At 49.3% G+C, this 27,329-nt stretch overlaps 2 protein-coding genes across 2 annotated transcripts in view; one reads left to right on the top strand and one right to left on the bottom strand.

Annotated features, from left to right (window-relative positions):
- The window catches only part of ABHD12 (abhydrolase domain containing 12, lysophospholipase), a 117,015-nt gene extending 108,690 nt beyond the window's left edge, over nt 1-8,325 (top strand). Inside the window, exons 12-13 of the mRNA XM_029072139.2 lie at nt 3,954-4,081; nt 6,768-8,325. Of these exons, the coding sequence (XP_028927972.1) occupies nt 3,954-4,081; nt 6,768-6,819 (180 nt within the window). The 3' untranslated portion in view covers nt 6,820-8,325. The remainder of the gene's footprint in view (nt 1-3,953; nt 4,082-6,767) is intronic.
- A 1,678-nt stretch (nt 8,326-10,003) lies between these two features.
- PYGB (glycogen phosphorylase B) overlaps nt 10,004-27,329 on the bottom strand; it is an 83,203-nt gene continuing 65,877 nt past the window's right edge. Inside the window, exons 14-20 of the mRNA XM_029071759.2 lie at nt 24,525-24,672; nt 22,739-22,797; nt 19,380-19,521; nt 17,568-17,775; nt 15,062-15,196; nt 14,270-14,336; nt 10,004-12,393 (exon numbers count right to left, since the gene is read on the bottom strand). Of these exons, the coding sequence (XP_028927592.1) occupies nt 12,241-12,393; nt 14,270-14,336; nt 15,062-15,196; nt 17,568-17,775; nt 19,380-19,521; nt 22,739-22,797; nt 24,525-24,672 (912 nt within the window). The 3' untranslated portion in view covers nt 10,004-12,240. The remainder of the gene's footprint in view (nt 12,394-14,269; nt 14,337-15,061; nt 15,197-17,567; nt 17,776-19,379; nt 19,522-22,738; nt 22,798-24,524; nt 24,673-27,329) is intronic.

Genomic DNA, 27,329 nt, shown 5'->3' with positions numbered 1-27,329 from the left:
CATCCAAGTGGAGGTGCCCGAAAGGCAGGAGGAAATGTGATACTGCATAGGAGAGAAATCAGGGCTGGAGATGTAGATTTGAGAATAATAATGGTGTTTAAGTGCTTACTGTTTGCCAGGAACTGTACTAAGTGCTGGGGTGGATATAAGCAAATTGGGCTGGACACAGTCCATGGTCTGTGTGAGGCACACAGTCTCAATCCCTATTTTACAGATGAGATGACTGAAGCACAGAGAAGTCAACTGACTTTCCCAAGGTCACACAAGAGACAAGTGATAGAGCCGGGATTAGAACCCAGATCCTTCTGACTCCCTGGCCCATGCTGCATCCCCTGTGCAGAACTGCTAAGCGATGAGAGTTGAAGCCGTGGTAGGGAATGACTTCTCCAGGGGAGTTGGGTGTAGATGAAGAATAGAAGGAGATCCAGAAATGAGCCTGGAGGGACTCCCACAGTAAGGGGCTTGGAGGCAGGGGAAGAGCCTGAGAATGAGAGGCGAGAGAGATAGGTTGGAGACCAGGCAAGGACAGTGTCCTCCAAGCCAAGGTTGGGTAATTTTCCAGGGAAAGTGGGTGGTCGACAATGTTGAAGGTAGCTGAGAGGTTGAGAAGGATTAGACAAAAGAGGCTGTTGGATTTGGCAAGAAAGAGATCATTTGTGCCATTTGAGAAGGCAGTTTTATGGAGTGAAGAGAGACAGAAGCAAGGTTGGAGGGGGGTCAAGGAGAGAATCTGAAAGAGAGGAACTTGAGACAGTGGGTGTAGACAACTCGCTCAAGGACTTTGAAGAGGAATGGTAGAAAGGAGATGGCGCTATAACTGGAGAGAGCTGTGGGGTAAAGGGAGAGCGTTTTTTAGGATAAGGGAGACATTGAGCGTGTTTGAAAACTGGGAGGGGAAAAGCCGTTGGAGAGCGAGCAGTAGAAGATCTTGATTAGAGGAAAGAAGGGAGGAGGCAAGTGGTTCGATAAGGTGTGAAGGGATGGGGTTGACAGCGCAGGTGGAAGGGGTAGATTTTGAAAGAATGGCGGAGATCTCCTTTTGAGGTACTGCTGGGAAAGGGACTGAAGGAAGGAGAGATTGGAGAGGATGAGGGGAGATTTCAGAGCGATCGTACCAGACGGTTTCAATCGGTACAGTACCTGGCACATAGTAGGTACTAAACCAATACCATAAGAAAAAAAAATCTCGGTGACCTTCCGGAACCAAAGGTGCTCTGTTCTACCTGGAGGGAAATGACCATTCATCACAAGTTCAGAGTGACAAGTATTGAATTAGTGGATACTGACTCTGGCTGCTTTATTAAGGGAATTATTGTTGGAACCTGCCTCTTCTCAGGCACATTCCAAGCTGCAGTGACCAACTCTCTGAGCTTGCAAGTAATGCATCAGCAAGCCTAACCCAATACAAAAAGCTTGGCTAGTTTGTAGATGAGGGAGTCATTCTGAAGGAGTTCCTATTTGCCAGTGAGTGACCTTGGCTGGGATGGGGGCACTCATTTGCTCCCACGGGCAGGTTTGAGAAGCTGCTTGGCCTGGTGGTAAGAGTCCAGGCCTGGGGGTCAGAGGACCTGGGTTTTCATCTTGGCTCTGCCACTTGTCTGCCATGTGACCTTGGGGCAAGTCACTTAACTTCTCTGCCCCTCAGTCACCTCTGTAAAATAGAAATGAAATCGTCCTCCCTCCGGCTTACTGTGAGCTCCATGAGGGACAGGGACCCTGACCAACCTCATTATCTTGTATCTACCCTAGCACATAGTACAGTGCCTGGCACAGTGGGCTTGAGAAGTACCACTGGGGAGCAGAGGGGGAAAGATGGGAGTGAAAAACCCCAGCTGAATGTGTATACCCTGGCACTGGGCGCTGCTCACCAGAGCTGCATGAGGTTACGTTTTCAGTTAGACATTTAGTTAACAAATGGGCTGATGGGCCGAGAGGGCAGAAAGAATGTATACTAGGCTTGTCTCTCCTCATCTACGACCTTAGGGACTGACTAGGAAGCTATCCCCGGGGACTTCTCTGATCGAGTCCCCTACAGGGAAACAAAGACCAGGGGGATTGATGGGTGGAGCTGGAAGATGACCTGGACCCACGGTCTTTATTGGGGTTGAGTCCAGAGGAGGGGCTGTGCCCCAGGGGGCTTCAAAGCATTTGTCTGGCTTCGGACAACTGTTGGAGCAGTTCTTTGGCCTTTTCCGGGCAGGAGAGAGGCCAAGCAGGGGTCGAGGGCAGCATGCAGGGCTCTGCCTCATGCTCAGGGCATTCAGTTGGTGGCAAGTAATAACGTTGGCTCTAGGGATGAGGATTGTGCGGTTTTCTAAGGCACATTTTTTCCAAGAGCTCTGCCCCTCCACACTTCATGGTAACCAAGATGCTTCAGTTTCCTCATGGGTGAGGTGTTGCACAGAGTGCTGTCAGGATGAGTGAACGAAATGGGCAAGATCCTTGCTTTTCCATCTGCCTGTGGATCAGACAGATGGTAACAATCATGCATTAGACCCTTGGACAGTTCTTTGACTGTCAGACAAGCACTGAGACTCAGCTTTTTGTATCTCGCCCCTCACAGCATCCCCATTGAGAGGTTGAGGGTAAGGGGAGTGCTTAGGGCAGTGCTCGGCACTGGTGCATGCTCAATAAATTGCATTTATTGACAGGGAAATTAATGACTTAAGCACTTCAGTAGTCATGTACCTGACTTGATATGTACATGAATACTGCGACTGGATGAATTTAGAAAGAGTCGAGATGACAGTTGGGATGAGGTGACCTGTGATGCTGGAATTGAATTGGGTAATGTGCCCCAGAGGAGGTGGGATTTCTGGAGGGCTTTGAAACTGGAGAGGACTGTGGTCTGCCTGACTTGAAAGAGAAGGAGTTCCAGGTAGAGGGAGGGCATGAACATTGGCTGAGAAGTGGGAGAAATGAGATCAAGGGATGGTGGGAAGGTTAGTTTAGGAGGAGCTCAAAGTGTGGGCTGGGGAGTAGCAGAAGAAAGCTGCTCTGTAAAATGGGGAGAGTTCAAAGAGAGCCTTGAAGAGATTGGGTATCTTTGCTTGAGTTGAGGGAGAAGGGAGCCATTGAAGATTTTGGCCGGGGAGAAGATGTGTGTGGTAAACATGTATTTAGGAAAATGAACAGGCTATAGTGGAAATGAGGAGTGGAGCTGGGAGACGAGTGAGGTTGCCAGAACAGTAATCTTAAATCCAGAAATGAGAACGTAAACCACGATCATTGTTATTTAGGTGGAGAGAGAATATTGTGGTATTCGGCAAGTGTTCGAATGTGAGGACTGAAAGAATGGAGTCAGAGATGACACCAAAGTTGGGGTTTCTGGGACAGAGAGGAAGGTGGTGGTGTCAACTGAGATGGGAAAGTTAGGTGGAGCGATGTGAATGTTTAAACATGAAGTGTTTAAAGTTGTGGCTGAACTTCAAGTGGGAGATTCTGGAGGTTAGGTCCTGCCGTGATTGGTGGGTAGGAGAGGTCAGGGAGGGCAAGGGGTGGAGGTAAGGTCATCGGCCTTGAGGTGGCCGGCGGATAGCTACCGAAGCTGGGTGGGTAAGGGAGTTTCCTGGGCAAGTGATTAAAGTAGGTGACTCTAGACCACCCTGAGTCCTCCAGCCCCCGTCCTAGCCATCCCTTATTTGGGGCTGCTTTGCTGTGGCATTCCAGAGATCTGGCAGCAGCACTGTCCAGACAAGATCCCTCCAAGCTTTGCCATCTGCCCTGCCCCAGTGTGGGAGGGAGAGGAAGAGGAGGTTCCTTAGAAATTTCTGGGGTGTGCTTTTAGCTCCTTCAAGACAGGGCTGATAAACTACAAGATGGCTCACTGGGGAGGGGGGCTCATATGAGAGATCACTAAAGGCACCTCAGCGGGCTCCGGTGAAGTGTGGTGAAGCCGGACTCCTCATTCCTTTTTTGCTCTCCTCCATCTCCTTCTCTCCCCTTGCCCCCAGCTTTACAACATTGCCGCCCCATCTCGGAGTTTCCGTGACTTCAAAGTCCAGTTTGTTCCGTTTCATGTGGACCTGGGCTACAGACACAAATTCATCTACAAGAGTCCTGAGCTCCCACGGATATTGAGGTGAGGCTATGTTAGGGCAGCACGGGGGGTGCAGGGCTGTGAAGGTTGCAGCGGGAACACCCTGGTAGGCTTCGTCACGTCAGCGTCAAGCTCCGCAGTGGAGACCTCAGGAACACTATGTTTACTAAATGCACCAGCCTCAAACTCCCCATAAAACCTCTCTCCAACGCCCCAGATGCCACTGGACAGGCTAGATCAACTGCAAGACCCTTTTCATTCGTTCACTCATTCAGTCGTATTTCTTGAGCGCTGACTGTGTGCAGAGCATTGTGCTCAGCACTTGGGAGAGTACTCTATAATAACATAACAGACACTTTCCCTGCCCGCAACGAGCTTACAGTCTGGGTGGGAAACAGATGTTAAATATAAATACATAAATTGCAGATATAATAATAATAATAATAACTGTGGTATTTTTTAAGCACTTACTATGTGCCAAGTACCACGGTAGATACAAGGTAAGTAGGTTGTCCCACTTGGGGCTCACAATCACCATTTTACAGAAGAGGTAACTGAGGCCAGGAGAAGTTAAGTGGTTTGCCCACGGTCACACAGCAGACAAGCGGCAGAGCCGGGATTAGAACCCACAACCTCTGACTCCCAAGCCCGGGCTCTTTCCACTAAGCCACACTGCTTCTGTGCTGTGGGGTTGTGGAAGGGGGGGATGAATGAAGGGAGCAAGTGAGGGCAGTGCAGAAGGGAGAGGGAGAAGAAGACAGGAGGGCTTAGTCAGGGAAGGCCTCTTGGAGGAGACGTGCCTTCAGTGAGGCTTTGAAGCGGGAGAGAGTAATTGTGGGATTTGAGGAGCAAAGGCTTTCCAGGCCAGAGGTAGGATGTGGGCAAGAGGTCAGTGGCGAGAGAGATGAGATTGAGGTACAATGAGAAGATTAGCACTAGAGGAGCCAAATGTGTGGGCTGGGTTGTAGTAGGAGATTAGCAAGGTGAGGCGGGAGGAGGCGAGCTATTTGAGTGCTTTAAAGCCAGTGGTGAGGAGTTGCCCTGCCATCCTCCCCTTGGGCCAAATTGGCATTGGCCAGGCAAAAACTGGAAGAAGGGAGAAGGTGGGGGAAAGCAAGGAAGTGATTGGGAGTAGTAATGATATTTATTAAGTCCTTACTGTGCGCAGAGCACAGTACTAAGCATTGGGAAAGATTTATAAGTGGAAAATGGACACAGACCCTGCCCCTGGAAGGGCTCCCAATCTGTGAGGCTAGTAGTTAGCCTGGATATCCTGAATACGGTGGCCGCTGCTCGCTTATTGCACCCAGCCCCAGCCAACCTGCACCAAATCTGCATCCTGACACTAACTGACCAAACTGACCTTTAACTCTGCTGAGGTCTGGGTGAGAAGGGAGGGTGCACTGTTCTCTACTCTCTGCGGGGAGAGGGAAGCAGGAAGGGAAGGACATCGTATCTGCAGGAGTTTGTGCAGGCCTGCGGGTGGGGCTGACAGATGTGTGTGGAAAACAGGCAGAGAGGAGCAGTGGTTCACCCCATTATATGCGTACTCTATAAATATATGTGGAAACTCTCAGTAGACAAAGCCTCTTTCCCACTCTTGTTATGCTGCTTCCTGTATGGCTCTGTTTTGAGTTACTGGTAGCCCCAGGCTTGTCTCCTTGCAAGTCCCTCCCTGTAATCCTGGTGCCCTTGAGAAGCAGCATGGCTCAGTGGTTAGAGCTTGGGCCTGGGAGTCAGAAGGACCTCTGTTCTCATCCCGGCTCTGCCACTTGTCCGCTGTGAGAACCTGGGCAGTCACTTCACTTCTCCGTGCCTCAGTTACCTCATCTGTAAAATGGGGATTGAGACTGCGAGCTCTACACAGGACAAGGACTGTGTCCAACCTGGTTAGCTTGTACCTCCCCCAGTGATTAGTACAGTGCCTGGCACAGAGTAAGCGCTTAACAATTACCATAAGAAAAATAAAGTCCCCCTTCTCTGGGAGCTGCAGCCAGGCAAGAAAGCCACCGGGGTAGGAACTCTCTAAAGGGTAGGCAGTCTGTTAGAAAGTCTTGGACCAACCAGGCCTGAACCAGTGGGTCCACAGGGCAGTGTGAGGAAGACAGAAGATGTCAACCATTCCTCCTGCTCTGCTGAACCATTTTAAAGACCTGGGTGGGACAGACTGATGAGCTGAGTCAGTTCTGCAGACTCCAACTCCATGGGCTAGTTGTTTTCCCGATCCTATTATCTGACCAGGATGCTCTCTCTGCCGGCGACAGGGCCCGCGATGGTCTGCACCTTTTAGAGGAGCTGTGGCTAATCGGTGACACCCGAATCCTTTCACATCCCAACCCCCTTAACTGTAAAAGCCAGGTCACTGGGGGAAACTAACCCCTTCTCAGTTTCTTCTGCTTCTACTGCGTCCCACAGGAATAGGGAAAGCAAGTCATTATAGCACAGAAAGCCTTAGCTGAAGTGTAACCAGGAAAGGAGCAGTCTTTCAAGGAACAGCAGAAGCAGTTTGCTAGCCTGGTGATTTTGAAGTTCACCTAAAGGAAAATCCTGAATTGATAACATTTTGAACAGAAATGAAGATCCCCAAAATCAGAGCTACAAGCATTACTTGCCTCCTGCATGCTTGCTGGATGTCAGGAGCCAGAGAGCAACTAGTGTTTCACTACTGCTTTGTTCCCACTGCTGTTTGAACCTGTCGGATTAAAAAAAGTATCTTTTTCCTGCCTAGGGAATTTCTAGGAAAATCTGAGCACGAGCATCATGTAGACCGTCGTCATTGAGGACCATCTGCATGGTAGCATGGAGACTGGTTTTCCCCCCTCCCTTTCTTTTCCTTTGGGTCGTCAATCTGCCATCCTTGAACCCTCAGCTCCAGCATCTGCATCACACAGGATTCCCGGTCTCTGCCCACAGGTTTCCCTTGGAGAGGGTGGATCCCAACTAGTTGACTTCTCTGTAACTTAGTCCAGAAGTGAGGGTGGGGAGAAGCCAGTTTCAGAACAGCTGCAGGTGAACAGAGTAGACCTCAGCTAACACATGCACTTGCCTAGAAAACCAAGGCAGACTTATTTGCTTCCTCCTCACACGAGTGCTTCCTTTAGTGAATGTTGGCAGTTTAGAACCACCCCAATTACTGAGTATGTGGCCCCTTCCCCCTCCTCATCTTGCTGTGGCTTCTACAGGAAGGGCTTTTTTTTAAAATCAATTCTTCTCCAACCTAGGCTGTGTCAAGGAGACCAGGGTAGCCGAGACTGAGGTCTCGAACAGCCTACATGGGAGGGGAGAAAAAAAAATCAGGATTTGAAATAATAATGAAGGATTTATTCGAGATTTACTTTCTGTCCTCCCCCCATCCTTCTCCTTCCAATCCCCTAAGTACTTGCCTAGCCTCCTCTACTAATTCATGAAACTTTTTTTAAAGGAAAGACTAAACTGGGCCCAGACCAGACATTTAAGGGGAAAATTGAGGGGTTGATATGTCATTTTCTCATCAAACCATTAGTCCTCCCTCGACACGTAAGTTTGATGGCTCTTCAAGAGAAGAATCCCTTCTAGTTCAAGGCTGGGATCTTCCAAGTGGTAATGAACTGGATTTCCTCCACCCCTCCCACCATATTTTATGGCTTCCATTGTCCTGAGCTAAAACTCATCCCTCCCGCCCTTGGACAGCAGGTGCTTTCTGTCCATCTTGGGGAAGGCTATTCTGTACAGTTGGGCTGGTCACTCCTGGCAGGGTAGTGGGATGCCCTCACCTCGCATTCAAGACCTGATTGTGATAGGTACCAGTGTTCACAAAGGGCCCTGGCAGCCTTAGCCTCGGAGGTTCAATTCCGTACTTCTGCGTTGATCGAGAAGCCTGATATATCAGCATGCACCCGAGTTCTAACTGCAGACTCATAATATACGAGAATAAGCTTCTGCCGTAGAAGTGTGGTGGGATCAGGTTCGGAACCTGTTCTTAGGAGCTCACTGGGCCACCACAATGCCTTTTCACATACTGACAACGGATGGAACTCAATTCGGCTCTCTGTAAAAACAGGTCAGTGTTCCACCTACCGCTGCCGCTCTCATCCGACCCCTGCAGAAATGCATTTTGAAATACAAACTCTGTCCAAAACTTCCACAGATGATTGAAAATTAAACCTCAGAAAGCATGAAATGGAGACCGTTGTTCGCCACCCACATTCCAGACACCAAGCCCGTAACGTGCTTTGAACTAAAAATGCTATGTTCCCAAAAAATCAAGTGTGTAATTTGAATAAAACAATTTGATGTGGGTTGCTTCGCCGTCGGCCGCTGTTCCATTGGTGCGAAGGCGCCCCAACACCCCCACCTTGTCTGTTTCGGGAAAGTACAAGGCAAGAATCCAGGCCCTTTTGAGAGCACGAAATAGTGAACCCCTTCCGTGATTGCCCAGGGTTCTTTGGAAAGGCTCCACCGAACTATGATCAAGACCTCCTCTCTCACTTTTTCGATTTCCTGCCGAGAGCCTTGCCTGCAGTGTCATTGTCTATTGCTGCCTACAAAGGGGCGGGGACTTAGCCGGGATGAGCATGGAAAGGAGTTTCTCGAGAGTCGTGCCCCGGCGGTTTTCCATGCCTGACGAGGCACAAAGAATAGGGGTACAGGGGCTAATTTCACTGGGTTCCAGGCAGTCTGTGGTGGGGAGCTGGCAAAGCGCACTGGAAGGTTGCTTCTGGGTTTGCCAGGCTAAAAGCATTGGACTCCAGGAACACGGTGCACACTGGTTTTCACCATCTCAGATGGCTGCACTGGAGTGGGGTTGTTTGGTGGGCAGTTGTTACCCAGAAAAGTGTATAATGTTGCTCTGCTCCATTGGGGTGCAAAAGCCATTACTTAGTGTTGCAACTGACTCCTGTGAAAAAGGCAAACCGGTTCCATAATTCCTACCCAAAGCAGAATCAGCCAGTTTGAGCTAAGGGGAGAGCAGAGCCTTGTGATGGGGGCAGAGGATTGGAACCTACCCAGCCAGGTCCCCAAAGTCCCTGCTTGTCTGGGCCTCAGGCAGTTTTTGCCTCCCAACCCAGAGTGCTCTCACTCTTTAGCCACTTCTCATCTGGTTTAAAGTGTCTGTTGGTGTTCTCCCATTCCTTGCTCCTCTCCTTTTCCCAGCTCCCAGTAAAGCTGGGAGTGGAATCCTGGATTGGCTGCTTCTGGACAAGCCCAAGGGACAGGGGCAGTTTCTGTTCTTACGATGGGAACACCGAGTCTGTTGATGTTTGTACCCTAAGTGAGCCCTATCAGACTTTCTCCTACTCCCGCGTCCCCTAACCCTTTTCATGTGACCCGTCCCCCAGCAGTACTGGCTACTCCTATTGTATGCCAAGGCTGCTGAGACGCATTGAGTTTGGAGCTACTGGGAAAGGTCCTTACCCCATCTCCCAGGGACTTCCACCTCTGCCCTTAGGGAGAAGGGGCAGGAGTCTCCGAAGGGATCATAGCCGGTCAGATTTGGGTGGGGTGATGGCCTGTACTCTGCTCCCCCAGAGGAGGGGCTGCAAGTCACCCCTTCCAGCTGGACCTTCAAGAAGGAAATGATGGAATTCTTGGTACGAGTCACTCGCCAACTTTTCCGGATGTTTGGCCTAGGCTTAAAGTCAAGAGGACAACAAGAATCCTGGAGTTTGGAAAAGGCAGATGTCACATTTACGGGGAGGCCCCTTGGGGGTCCTGAGGCAGAGGCCGAGTTCCTCATATCTAACCAGGGTAAGGTGGGCATTTCCAGGCCCTCGGTAATTCTTTGGGGTTGGGGCACCATCAGAAGAGCCAAAGGTTTGTGGGTCCTGATCTCTAGCTGCACTCTCCCTACCCTTAAGCTGGATAATAGCAGAACCATTAATGTTTCCCGGGCCTCCTGCCCTGCTCGTGAGGTAGCCCAGCAAACCGGTCCTACTTTACGCCGACAGCGAAGGCAGTGTCCGGAACATGAACCAGGAGTCCTCATTCACCCCACTAGTGGTTGGATTGTTTAATAAGTATTGCCCACCCAGGGCTGTAACAGTGATCCACAACAGGGTAAATTGTTACACACACACACACATATACACACATTCTGCTGGACTGAGATAATGGGCATACATGTTGGTGGACACAGGTTGGACACATCCAGGAGGGGCTGCTTTACAAAGCCCTCCCTGCCTCACAAGGCATAGAGTCGGTGCTGCTGCATCTTTGAACCAAGCAAGGCGGTGGGCGGGAGTCCCGGGCACTCGGCCCCCTAGCGGTCACCCCTCAGAAACTCCTGCGGGGGGGAGGTCCTATGACGGGCGGATGGGGGATGCGGCTAGACAACTAGTCCCGGACAAACAACGAGGGGGAGAGAAGGTTAGCACCCAGCGGGACTGGGGGACACCCCTCTGGTATGGCTATGGCAAAGACAAGCATGTCCCCAGGCAAGATGACTCGAAGAACAGTGCGGGAGGTCTGACGGCCTCACCAGGGCTCTGCCGAGTTATTCACAACCGCCTTGGAGTGCTGAGCCAGGTCGGACTGGCGCTGGACTGTCTGCAATTCATTTTCCAGCAGAGGCAGTTCTTTTCTCAGCGACCACCCCCCCCCCCCCCCCCGCGAAGACGACCGTGGCAGGGTGCTGAAGTGGACACCTAGGGCACTGAACGCTGACAGCTGCTGGGACCCCAGTCGCTTTCTAGCTATTCCTTCGGGGCAGCAGCACACTGGACTCCCCAACAGCCTGAGGTGGGGAAGGCAGCAGCCCTGCTGGGGTCTTGGAGTCGAATAGGATTTGGGCAGGCCAGAAAAGGGTCAGGGCGAGCAACTGCTCTTTTCTAAGTGAACACCATCCTAGGCTGGCAGAGCAGGAAACAGCTTCGTCTAGTTTAAGCTCTTGATTAAAGGAGACAAAACTACCCCTTCCCAGTAGATGGCCTTGTCCTCGCAAACGTCTAGTGCACGGAGACAGACTGATGGGCATGGTGGTGTAATCTGACCGTGGGATCTTGGGCCTTTTCAGCCTCCCTGGCTCCTGCCAAGATGGGAATGGACTGCAGCTGCCTCCGCTTCCCTTTGGGTCTTGTGAAGAGGCAGGCTTCAGGCCCCCAAACAGCCTCTCTGTTCAAAGGGGCTGGCTGGCTCATCTAACTTAGCTGCCGGTCTACAAGACCCCGCCGGATGCAGAGGTGTCAGAGACCATGGGATGGGGAACCTGGCAGCACTAAGGACCTTGGGGAAGGAGCCTAAGTGCCTTAAGTGTCTTCGTCCCTACCCTCCCAATGGGCTACAGAGGCAGAAATTGACTTTCATTTCCTTCTCTTCCAACTGGCCTTTGGAATCCCACCCCAAATAGTACCTGGCCCCTGGGATACGCTGTGCTTCTGGGGCAGAAAAGCAGAACCGATCAAGCTGCCTTGGCCCTCACCATTTTGCCAGTTCTATCATCTCGGGTCCCACATCCTACAGTTGCCAAGCCTTAGAGCTGGGTTTCGGCAGTCAGTGGTGCTAGGCTAAAGGGGGGCTTTGTGGTGCTGGTTTCGTTTCTTCCTGACAGCAAGCGTTTGAAGGGACGTTGACTCTGAGAGGAGAAAAAACTCTAGGCTCACGAGGCCGCCTGCGTCCAACCCACAAAGTCTGGGTGGGAAAGCCAAGCAGACAGTAGCATAGAGGACCCGGCCTTTGGAGAGGTCCCCCCGCACCCTTCAAGGAGGGGCTGGAGCTGGGCCTTTCTCACATCCCCAGAGGCAGCTTAGGGCCGCTCTTCCACTGCACATCAAATCTGCAAGTGCCCTGAAGGTCAGCCACGGCTTGGGCTACTTGAGTGACCTCAATAGGCAGAATAGTCTTCGCTGCCTCTGCTCGTTAATGTACATTTCTGTGGGGCTTGTTTCCGCTGGGTCGGGGTGCTTGCTTGGACATCCTGAGAACTGTCTGTGGCCCATAGGCTCGGACTGCTTCTGTCAGCAACGTCCAAGCTTGAATCTTCTGGTTTGGAAGCCTCTCCCCACAACTTCCTGCCTTTCCTCCTCTCCCCCTGCCTCACCCCCCCCCCCCCCGGCCCTTCCCTCCACGGGGCCCTGGCGGTTAGAAAGAACAAGACCATCCACTGGCAGGAAAATGCATGCAAACTGCAGGTGTGCAAAGCCAACTAGAAACGAGAGAGCACTTGAACCCAGAACCCATGTGGACGGTGGGCAGTCACCACGAGCCCTTGGGTAGGATGGAGAAGCTTATTCCCTGGGGATGTTGGGAGGAGGCATTTTGTCAGCTGAGGGTTCCACTCCCCAGATCTCTCTGGCATACTCAGTTATTGTCCGATCGCTGGAAAACTTGCCGGAGCAAGCAATGTTCTTGATGACTTTCTTGGTCCACTCTTTTGGGTTCTGGGGAGAGAAGCAGAGTTGGGAATTAGCCCTACAGCAGGGTCAAAACAAGCTGCTTCTGGGTTTGTCAAGGGGAATAATCCAGCTAAACCTGTACTCTGGGATTAGGGAATGGGTTTTGGGGAGCCAAGAGGGCCTAGTACCTAGGTCCCCCGCCAGCCCCAAGAGTCTCCCAGGCATGTAAATGGTTCCAAGTCCTCTTCCAGAGCTGCTCCAAGGAGCGGGCACTATGCTTCACCCCTGGGACCGCTCCCACCAGCCTGGGAGTTCATCCCTGCTCCGGTGGGGGGTGTGGGAGGGAGAGGGATGACCAGAGGGAGACGGCACAGATGGCCGGGCCAGTATCCCTGCCATTTGCGGCAGCTGCCTAGCCCCTCCCTATTTTGCTCTCACAAATGACCCCAGCTAACTTGCCTGGGGATGAAGGACTCCCTGGCCTAATATTGCTGCCTGGCACATTGTAACTGGGCAGCGAGGAGGCCACTTGGGACCTGGGAACGAATTTTTCGGACAAGTGGCTGCCAGGCCCGAGCTATGGCAGCCAGATGCTCGGCAGCTCGTGGCACTGCAGTGAAGCTGAGAAATCAACCCCGACGGTCACGGTGAAGTTCCTAGAAGCTTGTTCCACCAGGGCACCGGCATTCTTCCACTTTTATGCATAGCCCGATGCTGGACACCCATTGCCCACCCGCTAGGTTTCAGAATCTTGGCTTCCAGTGACAACACACAGTCCATTCCCTAGGTCCTCAGAGAGGGCTGGAGAAAACCCATGTCCCCTCGAGCTGAGGCTGGCTGGCTGTGCAAGGAACACTCAGAAGAGTTTGCCCAGCCTGCTATAAAGACTTCCAAGCCCAATTTGAGCTGAAGCAGCTGCTCAGACTAAGGGAAGATGAATGACCCCTTTCAGCTGGGTTATTTGGCCAGTCAGCAGGCAGCCTGGGGACCTGCCTCTGCTGTTAACATGCTTCCAAGACCGGGGATTTGGCAATGCTGTGGGTGTGAGAAACCAAACCGGCATCTATCTCCATTGTATGTGATTGGAGGTGGGAAGGGCCCTTTTATCCTACTACCCTGCCTTTCCTATTGTTCCTCCCTCGCAGGTTCCCCAGCCATAGTTCCAGACCTTGGACTCTCTCCTGGCGTTCCACAGCCCTATCTCCTCCCTCTATAAACTTGGTCGGCCTCCTAAATGATTTGATTAGTAAGCTACAGGTCTTAAAACATGAACTTCCCCATGGCCATTGCAGTGCCTGGAACTCACTCGTCCCACACCTGTCCAATTTCATCCCTTCCCACCTTCAAAGCTTCCTAGAAAACCACCTCAGTCCTTCACTAATCCCCATGTCATCCTATCAAGGCACTTTAGCCCTCTGTTTTACATGGGTTTCTTATTAGAGAATCTATTTGCTGTAAGCAAAGAGAGCAGTGAAGACTGCGGGAGGGAGAGATGCCCTCCCGAGGCCAGCTCAGACTCAGAGGAGACAGAAACCCATTAAGAAAAAGGTCTCAGAGGAGCAATTTTTTCTTTTCATCTCACAATCCCCAGTGCACCATGTCACCTTGCACCCACACAACAGAGGAAGAGAATGACCAGTGCCATCTCCCTCCCATGTTTTAGGAGCACTTGAGTTCAGTTGGACAAGCTAAGATGAGGCCTAGGGAGAGAGATGAAGTAAAGGTAAGGCCACAGAAAGGCCAAAGTTCCACCAGGTCTGCCCCATGAAAAAGCCTGGATGAGGGAGTTGTCGTCGGAGCACCAGGAGCTGTCGGTAGCTGGCAGAGAGAAAGGGCTATATGTCCTGAGCCCAGGATGCAGTGCTGGGGAATCACAGAGATACCCGGAAGGCAGCCTCGTGGCCCGGTGGGGATGGCTTACCCTATACAGTCGGTCCACTTGAGCCTGGCAGTCCAAGTAGGCTTCAAAATCTGCAAAGACTTTGAATCTGGGAAAAGAAATGTCAGACAGGTTGGGGCTGACTCGGGTTAGGGAAGCCAACAAAGGGAAAAGTGGACAGAGATGGGGGCTCGGGAGTGAAGTTTAATAGAAAGCAAGCAGAGGACAGCAGTGGCTGATTCCAGGGACCTGGACTGTTGTTGTTGAGGGGATATTCTAGTCAGATCTCCTCAAGCTTGATCAATCAATCAATGGTATTTATTGAGCACTTGCTCTGTGATGTGTACTCAAAGAGGGGGAGTTGGGCGGAAACCCAAAACCTCTATAGGATTGAAAATCTTGGATGTAGATCATTTTAGGGAAGAAGTGTGTATATGTGTGTGTGCATCTGCACACGTGTGTCTATGAGAAAAACACACCATTTTTCACCCAAGGCTGTTTCTTTCAGGGGCCCAGTCTAGGCTTAGCTTGGCCAATGAGAGCAGCCCAAGCCCCTTTCCCTGGAGTCCCTGCAGCGTTCTTGGGTGTCCCAGCCCTGTCTACCTGCACTCACTCACTGAAAGACAAAGGCGGGAAACCCACAATCATGCATGCAGAAGAGATGAGCTGTCTACAAAAGGCCAGGAGGAGTCAAGAAACTGCCAAGTGTTTTGATTGTGCACCTACAAAGTTAGATAGGGAAAGAGGGAGCAGGGACTAGGGCTGAGAGGTGGCCATGTTAAAATGGAAACTTCCCAGGTTCCCCGAAAATGAAACACCGTCTGGCGTCCTTACCTGTCATGGTGCATCAACATGTTCACAACATCCCTGAAGCAGTCGGGTTCCTTGGGGGAGAAGAATCCACTGCTGATCTGGTCAATCACCTGTCTCAATTCAGGAAGCCTGTCATAGTACTCCCTGGCATTGTACCTAAATGAGAAAGCCAGAGAGATGTTTCTGACACATCATCTTCAGGAGAGGACTGTCTCTACAATGGATGTGAAGAGAAGCTGCTTTAGAGAAGCAGCGTGGCTCAGTGGAAAGAGCCCGGGCTTGGGAGTCACAGGTCATGGGTTCAAATTCCGGCTCTACCACTTGGCAGCTGTGGGCAAGTCACTTCACTTCTCTGGGCCTCAGTTACCTCATTTGGAAAATAGGGATTAACTATGAGCCTCACGTGGGACAATCTGCTTACCCATATCTACCCCAGTGCTCTGCACATAGTAAGCGCTTAACAAATACCAACGTTATTATTATGTGGCTGAGAATACCTTCAGGATCAGGCAGAGAGACTGACAGAAGCCTGAACCTCAACAATTTTTTCTCTCTGCCTGAGAATAGAGCTGCCCTGCCTGAATTATTATTCAGTTAACACAAGAACTGTGGCATTTGCTAAGCACTTACCATGGGTCAAGCAAGGTACTAAGCGCTGGGGCAGAAACAAGACAATCAGGTCAGACACAGTCCCCGTCTCACTCGGGGTTCACACTCTATGGAGGAGGGAGAATAGGTACTGACTCCCCTTTTACAGAAGAGGAAACTGAGACTCACAGACATGGAGAAACTTGTCCCAGGTCATACAGCAAGCAGGTGGCAGAGCGGGGATTAGAACCCAAGTCCTCTCTGTCTCCCAAGCCCTTGTTCTTTCCACTAGACCATTCTGCCCTCTCAACCTTGCTAGACCTGAAACTGGCCCTCCCCCACCCCACATACATTTTCACATCCCAGCTGTGAGGGAAGGGACCAATGCCCCCATGAGCAAAGTGTACTCGAAAAGCCCCATCAGTCCAGCTTGGCAGTTTGACTGCAAGCCAACACATTGGAAGGCAGAGCCCTGACCCTACCCCCAACTCAGATAAACTGGCCCTGAGCCCAAGCTGGCCAAGGAGAAGCTACATGGCTCAGTGGAAAGAGCATGGGCTTGAGAGTCAGAAGCCATGAGTTTGAATTCAGCTCTGCCACTTATCAACTGTGTGACTGTGGGCAAGTCACTTAACCTCTCTGTGCCTCAGTTCCCTAATCTGTAAAATGGGGATTAAGACAGTGAGCCTCACATGGGACAACCTGATTACCCTGTATCTACCCCAGCAAGTGCTCTGCACATAGTAAGCGCTTAACAAATACCAACATTATTATTATTATTCATTCATTCAATACTATTTATTGAGCACTTACTATGTGCACAGCACTGTACTAAGCACTTGGAATGTACAATCTGGCAACAGGTAGAGACAATCCCTGCTCACTGACGGACTCACAGTCTAATCGGGGGAGACAGACGGACAAAAACAAGACAACTTAATCACGATAGATAGAATCAAGGGGATGGACACCTCATTAACAAAATAAATAGGGTAATAAAAATATATCCAAATGAGCACAGTGCTGAGGGGAGGGGAAGGGAGAGAGGGAGGAGCAGAGGGAAAGGGGGCTTAGCTGAGGGGAGGTGAAGGAGGGGGCAGAGAGGGAGCAGAGGGAAAAGGGGAATCTCAGTCTGGGAAGGCCTCTTGGAGGAGGTGAGCTCTCAGTAGGGCTTTGAAGAGGGGAAGAGAGTTAGTTTGGGATGTTGGCTCTCCTCTGAATTCATTGTTAAAGGAACTCCTGCACCCAGCCTCCCCTCAGGGGGCTCTGGAAGGGGACAAGAGGTGAGAGGAGTTGCTCCATCCCCTCCCCACTCTGAAGCTAACAGGAAGGACAAGAAGGAGAAAGGAGACAGGGAAAAGGGACAGGGATTGGGAGGGGACAGACCCAAGGGAAATCAAGACGACGCTCTCTCGAATGAACACTTGTCATCTCAACTGCTGTGAGGGCCCCACTTTTAGGGTCATAGTCTAAGACCTCTCAGGAGAGAATACACTCAAATAGACCTCTATCTTTAGGAGGCAGATATCATTGGAAACCCATTCCCAAAACAGGAGGACAGGTTAATTACCAGAAAGGTGAGCCAGCGTCTTGCTTCAGTTGCGTGAAATGATTTATCTATACCTTCTGGCACAACAGGGCCCTGAAAGGCCAACAGGCATGACCAGACACTGCCATTTGGACTTGCTCATCCTTTCCTTCCTCTTGTTTCCCAGAAGTACCTAATCTCCCATCTGAGGTCTCTGACCAGCTCTCTTCTGAGTCTCTTTCTGAACAACCATTCATTCCTCCTCATGCCCACATAGCTGCCTTGTCCTCTACCCTACTGTAACCCCATCTGACTTGGTTCAGGTTGCTCCTAATCACAGACCTTATGGAATGGGGGATGTGAAGGATGGAAGGGAAGAGTGGGGGAAGAGGAGGAGGAGGAGGGACTCACCCTTTCCTATCAACTGCCTCCACATCCTCCACCCTCATGCCAAAGATGAACAGGTTCTCCTCGCCAGCTTCTTCGGCCATTTCCACATTAGCGCCATCCATGGTACCGATGGTGAGGGCTCCATTCAGCATGAACTTCATGTTTCCTGTGCCTGAGGCCTCTGTCCCCGCAGTAGAGATCTGCTGAGACAGGTCCGCTGAGGGAATTACTGGCAAAAGGAAAAGAGAAAAAAGTGGCCAGTCTTTCTGCTTCTTCCAATCTACCTGACAGAATCCCCATGTAGACGGTGGTCATGTTGCTCCCAAATCAGGTCCAAAGATGGCATCTTTGGCCAGGACAAGGCCCAGCTCTGTCAGAGGTCATGGGTTCAAACTCCGGCTCTGCCACTTGCCAGCTGTGTGACTTTGGGCAAGTCACTTAACTTCTCGGTGCCTCAGTTCCCTCATCTGTAAAATGGGGATTAAGACTGTGAGCAGTCTTAATCCCTGTGAGCCCCACGTGGGACAACCTGATTCCCCTGTGTCTACCCCAGTGCTTAGAACAGTGCTCGGCACATAGTAAGCGCTTAACAAATCCCAACATTATTATTATTATTATTAAAAGAGCCTGGGTTTCTGGGTTTTGCCAGCCACTCGGGCAGAGAAAAGGCTGATAATCCCAGACTGGTTTGCAGATCCAACTGCGAAGACCTGCAGGGCATTCACACCTTAATCCTCCCACATGAAATCCTGCCCCAGGATCTGGCACCTGGACAAGCAGACACAAATGACTTTCTCTGCCTCTGAGGCACAACGGATCCCTCTCCTAGTAAAATGCTCGGGCTCAGGATTAGAGTTTTGCAAATCTGGTCCCTTTCGTAGCTAAACCAAAAGCGGTCTGTGGATTCTTGCTGTCAGACAGCCGCAGTGAAAACAAAGAGTGACCCAAAGCAGCCGACAAGCCGAGAACTGAAACTGAGGGACAGCCCAGTGCCCCAGACCCTCCCATCGTATTTCTCCATCTGTCACAAGGCACGGTAAAAAAGAGGAAAGATGCTTCCCCTCATCTCCCTGCCCCAGGCTTTAAGAGAGAGGAATCAGCCCACAAGCAGACGGAGTCCCAGAACAACCTGAGGTCGGAGATGATGTCAGCAGGTTTTCACATTGGGGGCACCCAGGAATGAAGAAGCGAATGTACAGTCCCCTGCACACTGCTCCTTCACTGAACCCCCAGAGAGGTGGTAGGCCAGGCTTATGACCCCTGGGCAAGCAACAGCCAGAAGGGGCCGGGACTCAAGCCCCAAAGAGGCAGGAGGGTGGCTGCCGGCAAGGACCAGGGTGCAACTGAGTTGCAAGCAGCTCTCTGCCGATGCCCCAATCAAGAGAGCTCCGTGGAAGCTGGGAAAGCAGGTGCTTCAGTCTGCTCCTCTGGTGGGTTCTCACCCACGTCGCTTCTACTCCAAGTACTTCAACTGTACCCTTGGAAAATTCTGTGGCCTGAGCAGCTCAGACTCGGGCTGATATGGTAACAAAATCATTCATAATCAAAAAGCTGCTCTGATGCTGCTGGGACCTGGACGTGGACCCAGAGGAACTGCTTGGCAGGGAGTGTCCCAAAGGAACTGCCAGCCTTCTCGGCTTCAAGAGTGGCCACCAGCCTCTCCAAAGCACTACTCCCCAAAAGGGAAGAGGATGGCAAGTAACTGTAGGATCTCAGGCAGCCTCAGACAAGATGGTAGTGCAGGCTGCCAACTAGCCTTTCACTTCCCCCAACTAGCCTCCAGCACAATCGGGGACCCCAGCTGAGCATCAAACCGGGACATTCCAAACCCACCTTTCTCAGCAAAGGACACCCGGTAGTTCTCTAAGAAGATCACTTTCAGCCGGTCTCCGACAACTGGATCCCGATTAACGACATCGCCAATGGAGGTGACCAACTTAATGATCATTTTGGCCATGTGGTAGCCAGGTGCTGCCTGTGGGACGACAGAAATGGGAATACAGAAAGGTAACTCATAGAGTTTGAGACTATTTATAAGAGATTTCAGGTTTGGTTGGCTTTATTACTAGATATTGCATTCGATTTATACAAGTCCTATTCGAGTGCTGTTGGGAGTGGAGATCAGAGGTTCTGCTTCATTTTAGTGGATTTGGAAAGGTGATAATTTTTTAATGGTATTTGTTAGGTGCTTACTATGTGCCACACCCTGTACTAAGTGCTGGGGTACACACAGACAAGTCAGGTTGTCTCACATGGGGCTCACAGTCTTAATGCTCATTTTACAGATGCGGTAACTGAACCACAGAGAAGTGATTTGCCCGAGGTTACACGGCGGACAAGTGGTGGAGCCGGGATTAGGACCCAGGTCCTTCTGACTCACAGGCCCATGTTCTATCCACTAAGACATGCTGCTTCCCACTCTGCTAAATACTGACATGCAGGATTCCTGAAGCAAATCCCACAGAATACAATTTTTAGAGTTTGGGAATTGGTTGTAACCATAATGAATATTGCTTTACTCTTCACCAGTATGTGGGACATTTCCCAGAACATCCTTCATGCACCAAAAAAATGCATCATCCTGGGTCAGAAAAGAGGGTCACCAAAAGTATGGCAGAAATTGTTTTCTGGTGGAATAAAGATAATAATGATAATAATAATAACAACAACAACAATAATTGAGGTATTTCTTTAGTGCTTACTATGTTCCAGGTACTGTACTAAGCACTGGGGTAGATACAAGTAAATTAGGTTAGACACAGTCTCTGTCCCATATGGGGCTTTGCAGACTCAATTCCCCATTTTACAGATGAGGTAACTGAGGCACAGAGAAGTGAAGTGACTTGTCCAGGGCCACACAGCAGACAAGTGGAAGAGCCAGGACTAGAATCCATGACCTTCTGACTCCCAGGCCCATGCTCTATCCATTATGCCATGCTGCTTCCCAGGGCTCAGCTTTCCAGGTTTTAGGATTCTCCAGGAAGCAGCTTGGCCTAGTGGAAAAGGTCCAGGGTTGGTTGTCAGAGGACCTGGTTTCTAAACCTGGCTCTGCCACCTGCTCTGTGACCTTAGGCAAGTCACTTAACTGCTCAGTGCCTCAGTTTCCTCATCTGCAAAATGGGGATTCAATACCTGTTCTCTCTCCTAATTAGACTGTGAGTCTGATGAGGTAGACGGACTAGGTCCAACTTGATTTATCTTGCATCTATCCTAAGCCCTTAGTACAGGAAACCCTTAAACACCTCACCATCATTGTCATTATTTTTTTTGTCAGTCTCTCCCCCTACACTACTTCCTGGTTTTCCTGCCCCTCCTCCTGAACTCCTCTTCCCCTACACTAGGTTCCTCCACCCATGATTCTTTTCTTGCCTTTTCTTACTATTTAAAATGTAGTATGCTCAACGCAGCTCCCAAATGCACCTTTCCCCATTCTCCCCAATCTAGTCAGACTGGCCCATCACACAAAACAGGATGGTGTTCTTCATCTTTTGTTGATTTTTGTATGTTCAAGTCAGTGGTTGCCACGGTCACCTCCCCAACTATCTTTCCCTGAATTGTAGCCCCCCTTCCCTCTTCTGGCCTCAGCCAGAACTGGCAGGGGAGGTGGTGGAAGAGAGAGGGCAGAATTGGAAGTGCCGGGGACGGATGCAGACCTGGGCCGGAGGGTAGCAGCTCCCTTCCAGGTCTCCTCCCTCTCTTCCGAGCCACTCACTGAGACAAGAACCAGGATGTGAGTACTAACTAGAATCAGTTCTGTATTTCTCAGCTTATGAAATCTTGCCCAGCTTGAGTCCTTAGGGAGGCCCAGAAGAGCATGCTTCAAGGACAGTAGGGCACCAGTGCCTAGACTCTGCCCCAAGGACTCAATCCTGGTTTTTGGGATAGGGGTTGAGGAAAGGAAAGACCAGAGCAAGCGCTGGCCCTGAGGGGAGGTTAGGAAGAGTTGTATGGGAAGAGTTTCTCCATGGGTTTACCAATTGGATCCGGCAACTTTCCACAGAGACCTCCCAGACTTTTATGGAATTGTCACAATCATTTTCCCAACCAGCTCAACAGAAAATGGTACATGGGCTTTTTGCATGGACTACGACTCCTTAAAAAATGGCTTTAGGGCTCTCAATCTCAATTCTTTACTGGGTGAGGAGGCTCTAGAGGGAAGGCACTGCTATATTCTTGTACAGATGTCAAAATGAAGCACCAAGAAACTGAGTCATATGACAGAAGCCCTATGACACAAGAAAGGCAGGGCATGCTTCCCAAGTCTGGGCCCAATCCCTCAGCCTCTACAAAGGCAAGTCACCCCAGCAAACTATCGAGGCTTCCCAAATGTTCGGAAATGAACAACTGCCTGAGCAGCTCAACAGAGTCCCAATTAATATATACCCTTCCCAAAATTTCCACACAACTCATGAATCAGGGGGCCACAAAGACAGGCAGCCTCCCCCCAGTCTAGAAATGCAGTCACTCAGTGGCAAAAATGAAGGGAAGAGGGGTTGTAGCAAAAAGTGAAGACTTCTAACTGCACAGTAATTAATCTGTGATGGGATCCAGTCTGTAGCTCACGGCTAGATATCCGGGTACCATTTTGTCTCAGGTACAGCAGGAGCTATAGTTCCCCAGAAGTCTGCAGCTGACCCTCATTAGCAGCTGGAGGCCTTCCATCTGCTTGTCTCAAAGAGGCTGCCTTCTAAACCCAACTCCCTGGTGGACTTTGGTTGCAAACTGAACCCAATGGCAGTGCTATGTGGTAGGCTGGCTTGGTGTGCTTGATGCATCTTTTCCTGAACTATTTTGGGAAGAGGAGAAAGGCAGGTGGGCGTGGGGGGGAAGGACAAGAGTGTGTATGTTGGTTGGGGAGGAGGTCACAACTCAGCTGAATGAGAAGGCAGCTATTTAAATATCCTTAAAATAACTCTTGAGGACAGGAATATGGCTGAGGGAAGCTTGTTCTGAATTGCACAGCAACTCTGAGGTCTCAGTGTTCCAAGTGGCACCTCGACATACAGTGCAGGGAAGATGCACTGCCTCTGAACCACTATAGAAAAGAAGTGCTTCTTGGAGAGCCAAACAGGAATTAGCCCATCATTCTGTCATAAAATGGGGTGCTCATGGGTACCCAACAAGCTTCTGCTTAATATGTAAGCCAGCGCACCCCACTAAGGCCAGGACCCCATAAGAAATAAACACATTACCTTCCCTCCAATCATGACAGTCCTTGGTACAAACGTTTTGCCTGGGTCTTTCCTGATCCCTACAGGATTGAAAAAGAGTTTTAGAGTCACTTTAAATCACAGCTGATAAAAAACATAACCCTCTCCCTTCAAAGGAAATGCCTATAAGACTGAGAAAAACTGTCACTCAGTGGGCAGTGAATATGCCATTGATGAGGGACTTATCGATTGATTACTTTGCCCTCAAAAAGAAGTTGGGTACGGATTTAGGAAACTTTACCCAATACAGTTTCCTTTTAAAGTTGTTCTTTAACATTTTATTACCAAAACACACCTGACAATTTACTAATTTGGCTTAAGCCACATCAGACTGAAGCTCATTTAGCACAATTTGGATGAATTGACAATATTGCCAAAGTAGTTAATGGACTATTTCCAAGCACCCCATAATGGGCACCCCACCAAGTGGGCACTCAATAAATGCTCCTACTCACTACAGCAATGACTGCTATTCCTTAAATCCTTGCCCAGGGAAAGAAATCACTGTCAAGGAGTGGAACTAATGCCGTGATTGTACTTCTTTTACTTCTGTGTAGTTCTGAGGAGAAAATGGACTGGGAAAACTGTTACCAGGATGATACATAGAAGATGCACTGGTTGAAAAGAAAATGAATGTCCTATGTGACAGGCTTAGTAGGGTCTAGTGAAGACTCTCTTATCTACAGGGAAGTATTCAAACCTTGTTAGGATTGGCCTTCAATGTTGGAGAACTATGAGAGGGACCTAAATACCCTAAAATAGATTCAGGGATCTCGGATCTGCTTTTTTGCCACCTACCTCAGCCATCAATTACTGCAACTGAACCAGCCCTTCCTGCTTGTCGATGGGCGTTTCCAGCATGGTTAGAAACAGCCATGATTTTGAAAAGGATTAGGGAGGTCCATGAGAGCAGGAAGGGCATACCTAAAAACCCAAAAGCCCCATTTTAACAAGGCCTAGAGCGGATACTCTTACGGGGCTTGGGTGGTGGTGGTGTAGGTGATTAATGGCATCAACTTGCACCAGTGCTTTAGGGTTGGACTGCAGCTGAAGCTAACCTTGATAACTCAACTATGGACTACACTAAGGGACGAAGAGGCAAGTCTCTCTGCATCCTATTCACTCATTCATTCACTCACTCATTAAATTATTTAACAGATAGCACATATTTCTGTCTGTTCTTTCTTTTGTTCCCTTTCTCCTCCCCTCATGCCTTCCACCATAGCATGGGGTGGGGCAGGCAAAGGGCAGGAAAAAGCAACAGGCAGGAAAAGGAAAGAGACAAGGACAGGGGCAGGCAAGAAAGGGTGACAGGGAAGGGACAAGGTTAGGCAAGAGGCAGTGGGATTCCAGAAGTAATGAGGCACCATAAGGATATCTATAAGAGATTTCATTCGGAGGTTGAGAAAGCTTCTCCTCTGCAGAATCCTTTATTTAAGTAGGATCCAGGGTCTCCCTCTGAGTTGGGCTATGGGACTGGAGGGTGGTGGGGTGATGAAGAGTGGATCAAAATTCAGGGAGGGAAAGGAACAGAAACTGGTGGGGGGTGGTTGAATGAATTGAATTATTCATGAAATGAATTGAATTGAACTATTGAATGAATGGTTGATTAGGAGAGAAGGGGAATTTAAGGAGGAAACCTGAAAAGGGATTCACATCATTTACTTGGACAGCAAAGAACTTCCAGACAAGCCCAGGGGTTAATTTTAACTCCAAAGTAGGTTTACTTTGTTGCTCTGGCCTGAGCTACCAGGAAGAAAAGACTCACGGTTGTATAACGTGATGATATGTAAGCAGTTCAGGAGCTGCCTCTTATACTCGTGAATTCTCTTCACATGTACATCAAACATGGAGGAGGGGTTGATTTTCACCTTGTACTCCTGCTCTAGGAAAGCAGAAAACTTCATCTTGTTCTCCTAGAAAAGAAGGAGGAAGAAAAGTTTTACTTTTTCCTAAAATCCTATGTCAGGCAAGTGCAACTTTGAACTTAAATAGACCTCACTACTACTCATTGGCAGATTTTAAGACCCCAGCTGACATTTCCAGTTAGACCAGAGAACAGGAGCTGTGTCCCATCACCTCTGGTGAAATGACACATTTAAGAAATCCAAAAGGAATAAGAAAGCCCTTGGTGGTCAGTGTACTTCAAAAGGGCAGAGAACGATTAAAAAAAATATATGGGCTGGAAGTTTCATTGGTGGAGTTAAATGCAGCTTTAAAACAATCAAAAGGAAACACTTCCTTACCCATTGGGAGATTTCATGGAATTCCTTTCCATGGGACATGGTATGGGCAAAAAATATTATTGGTTCTAGAAGAGATAGCTTAGTCACAGACGAAGGGTACATAATGTGCTATTAAGGGGAAAAGTTGGAGTGTTGGATGTCTGTCCCTAACCCTGAAGATGGGTATCCAGGAGGGCAAATCATCACTTGATTCTTCCAAGTTTATTGGTGACCCTTTTATAACCATTAGGTGGGTCCTCCAAGCATCTTGGTGATCCTGTCAAAGACAGAATCCTAGTCTGGATGGACCAATGACACGATATATTGATGGTGAGTCTCATTATATGCTCTTGAAAACTTCAGGATAGGAGCAGAAAAAAAAATTGGAAACAGAATTGAAGTTGACCAGAGTATGCAGAGAGGGAGAGAGAGGGTCGGGGTAAAAGAGAGAGAGCGAGATGGAAAATCTGACTAGAGGATATCTAATGGCAATTATCCACAAGCCAGAGAAGAGCAAGAATGTCAGTATCACGTTTTACTTCAAGGCCATAACCGATCTTTACCATGCAAGGTTGCAAATTCAATGAGCTCCACTTTCTCCGAGGGCCAGAACAGCAGCAAGATGTTGGACTTGAAGACAATATCCACACGTTAAAAAAAATAAAATAGCACAAATTGCTGCTCTTAACACTGGTCTTCGCTGGGTTGGGCACCATTTCACTTAGAAAAAAACACCTCAATTACATTTACCACAGTCCTTTTAAAAAGTGATAGCTCTTTCTCTCTCCCTGCATTAACCAAGGAGCAGACAAGAACTGTTTGGGCCTCTCAGACTCTGTCCTGACAGTTCAATTAACCAACTAACCAACCAACAAATAGTAGTTACTGAAGGCCTGGTATAGTAGACAGAGCACAGGCCTGGGAGGCAGATGGTCATGGGTTCAAATCCTGACTCCGCCACTTGTCTGCTGTGTGACCTTGGGTAAGTCACTTAACTTCTCTGTACCTCAGTTACCTCATCTGTAAAATGGGGATTGAGACTGTGAGCCCCGTGTGGGACAGGGACTGTGTCCATCACGAAATGCTTGTATCCACCCCACCACTCAGTACAGTGCTTGGCACATGGTAAGTACTTAAATACCACAATTATTATTATTATTACCAGGTAGAGCACCGTATTAAGCAACTGGGAGAATACAATAGAATTAGAGGACATGATCCCTGTCTTCAAGGAGTTTACAATCTGGAGGGGAGTTGAACACTAAAATAAAGGTAGATATTAGCAGGAAAAGGGGATATGTACTTGAGTTACTGCTTATGTAACAGAGTATGTAAGATATGTGTAAAAGTACTCAGTCTCCCAAAGTACTTTAGTACAAAGGTGGCACAGAAGTGCTGAAAGGCAGGCGGGAGCTAAGCAAGAGAAAATAGGGATCAATCTTGAGACGCAACATGGCGTAGTGAAAAGAGCCTAGGCCTGAGAGTCAGGGGACCTGGGTTCTAATGCCATCTTGGCTGACTGTTGGCTGTGTGAGCTTGGACAAGTCACTTAACTTCTCTGTGCCTTAATTTTCTCAACTATAAAATGGGAATTAAATACCTGTTCCCCCTCCTACTTAGACTGTGAGCCCCATGTGAGACGGACTGTGTCCAACTCCTTAATTTGTAATAATAATAATAATAATGTTGGTATTTGTTAAGCGCTTACTATTTGAAAAGCACTGTTCTAAGTGCTAGGGAATCAGGTTGTCCCACGTGGGGCTCACAGTCTTAATCCCCACTTTACAGATGAGATAACTGAGGCACAGAGAAGTTAAGTGACTTGCCCACAGTCACACAGCTGACAAGTGGCAGAGCTGAGATTCGAACTCATGACCTCTGACTCCAAAGCCCGTGCTCTTTTCCACTGAGCCATGCTGCTTCTCTAGGCCTTGTACTTTCTCTAGGCCTTAGAACAGTGCTAGACACATAGTAAGCACTTTATAATGTTGGTATTTGTTAAACGCTTACTATGTGCAGAGCACTGTTCTAAGTGCTGGGGTAGATACAGGGTAATCAGATTGTCCCACGTGAGGCTCACAATCTTCATCCCCATTTTACAGATGGGGTAACTGAGGCACAGAGAAGTTAAGTGACTTGCCCACAGTCACACACCTGACAGGTGGCAGAGCCGGGATTCGAACCCATGACCTCTGACTCCCAAACCCATGCTCTTTCCACAATACCATAATAATGATAATAATAATGATAATAATTCTCTAAGAATAATAAAAATCAGGATAAGCTTCCTGTGATTTCAACATGGCTCTTTGAATATGGGAGGAGCTGTGGCCCCCTGATTTTGAAAG

Source organism: Ornithorhynchus anatinus, chromosome 9 (assembly GCF_004115215.2).
Source record: "Ornithorhynchus anatinus isolate Pmale09 chromosome 9, mOrnAna1.pri.v4, whole genome shotgun sequence".
Lineage (NCBI taxonomy): Eukaryota > Metazoa > Chordata > Mammalia > Monotremata > Ornithorhynchidae > Ornithorhynchus > Ornithorhynchus anatinus.
Note: the sequence above shows the minus strand (reverse complement) of the source record. Positions and strands in the feature narration are given on the sequence as shown.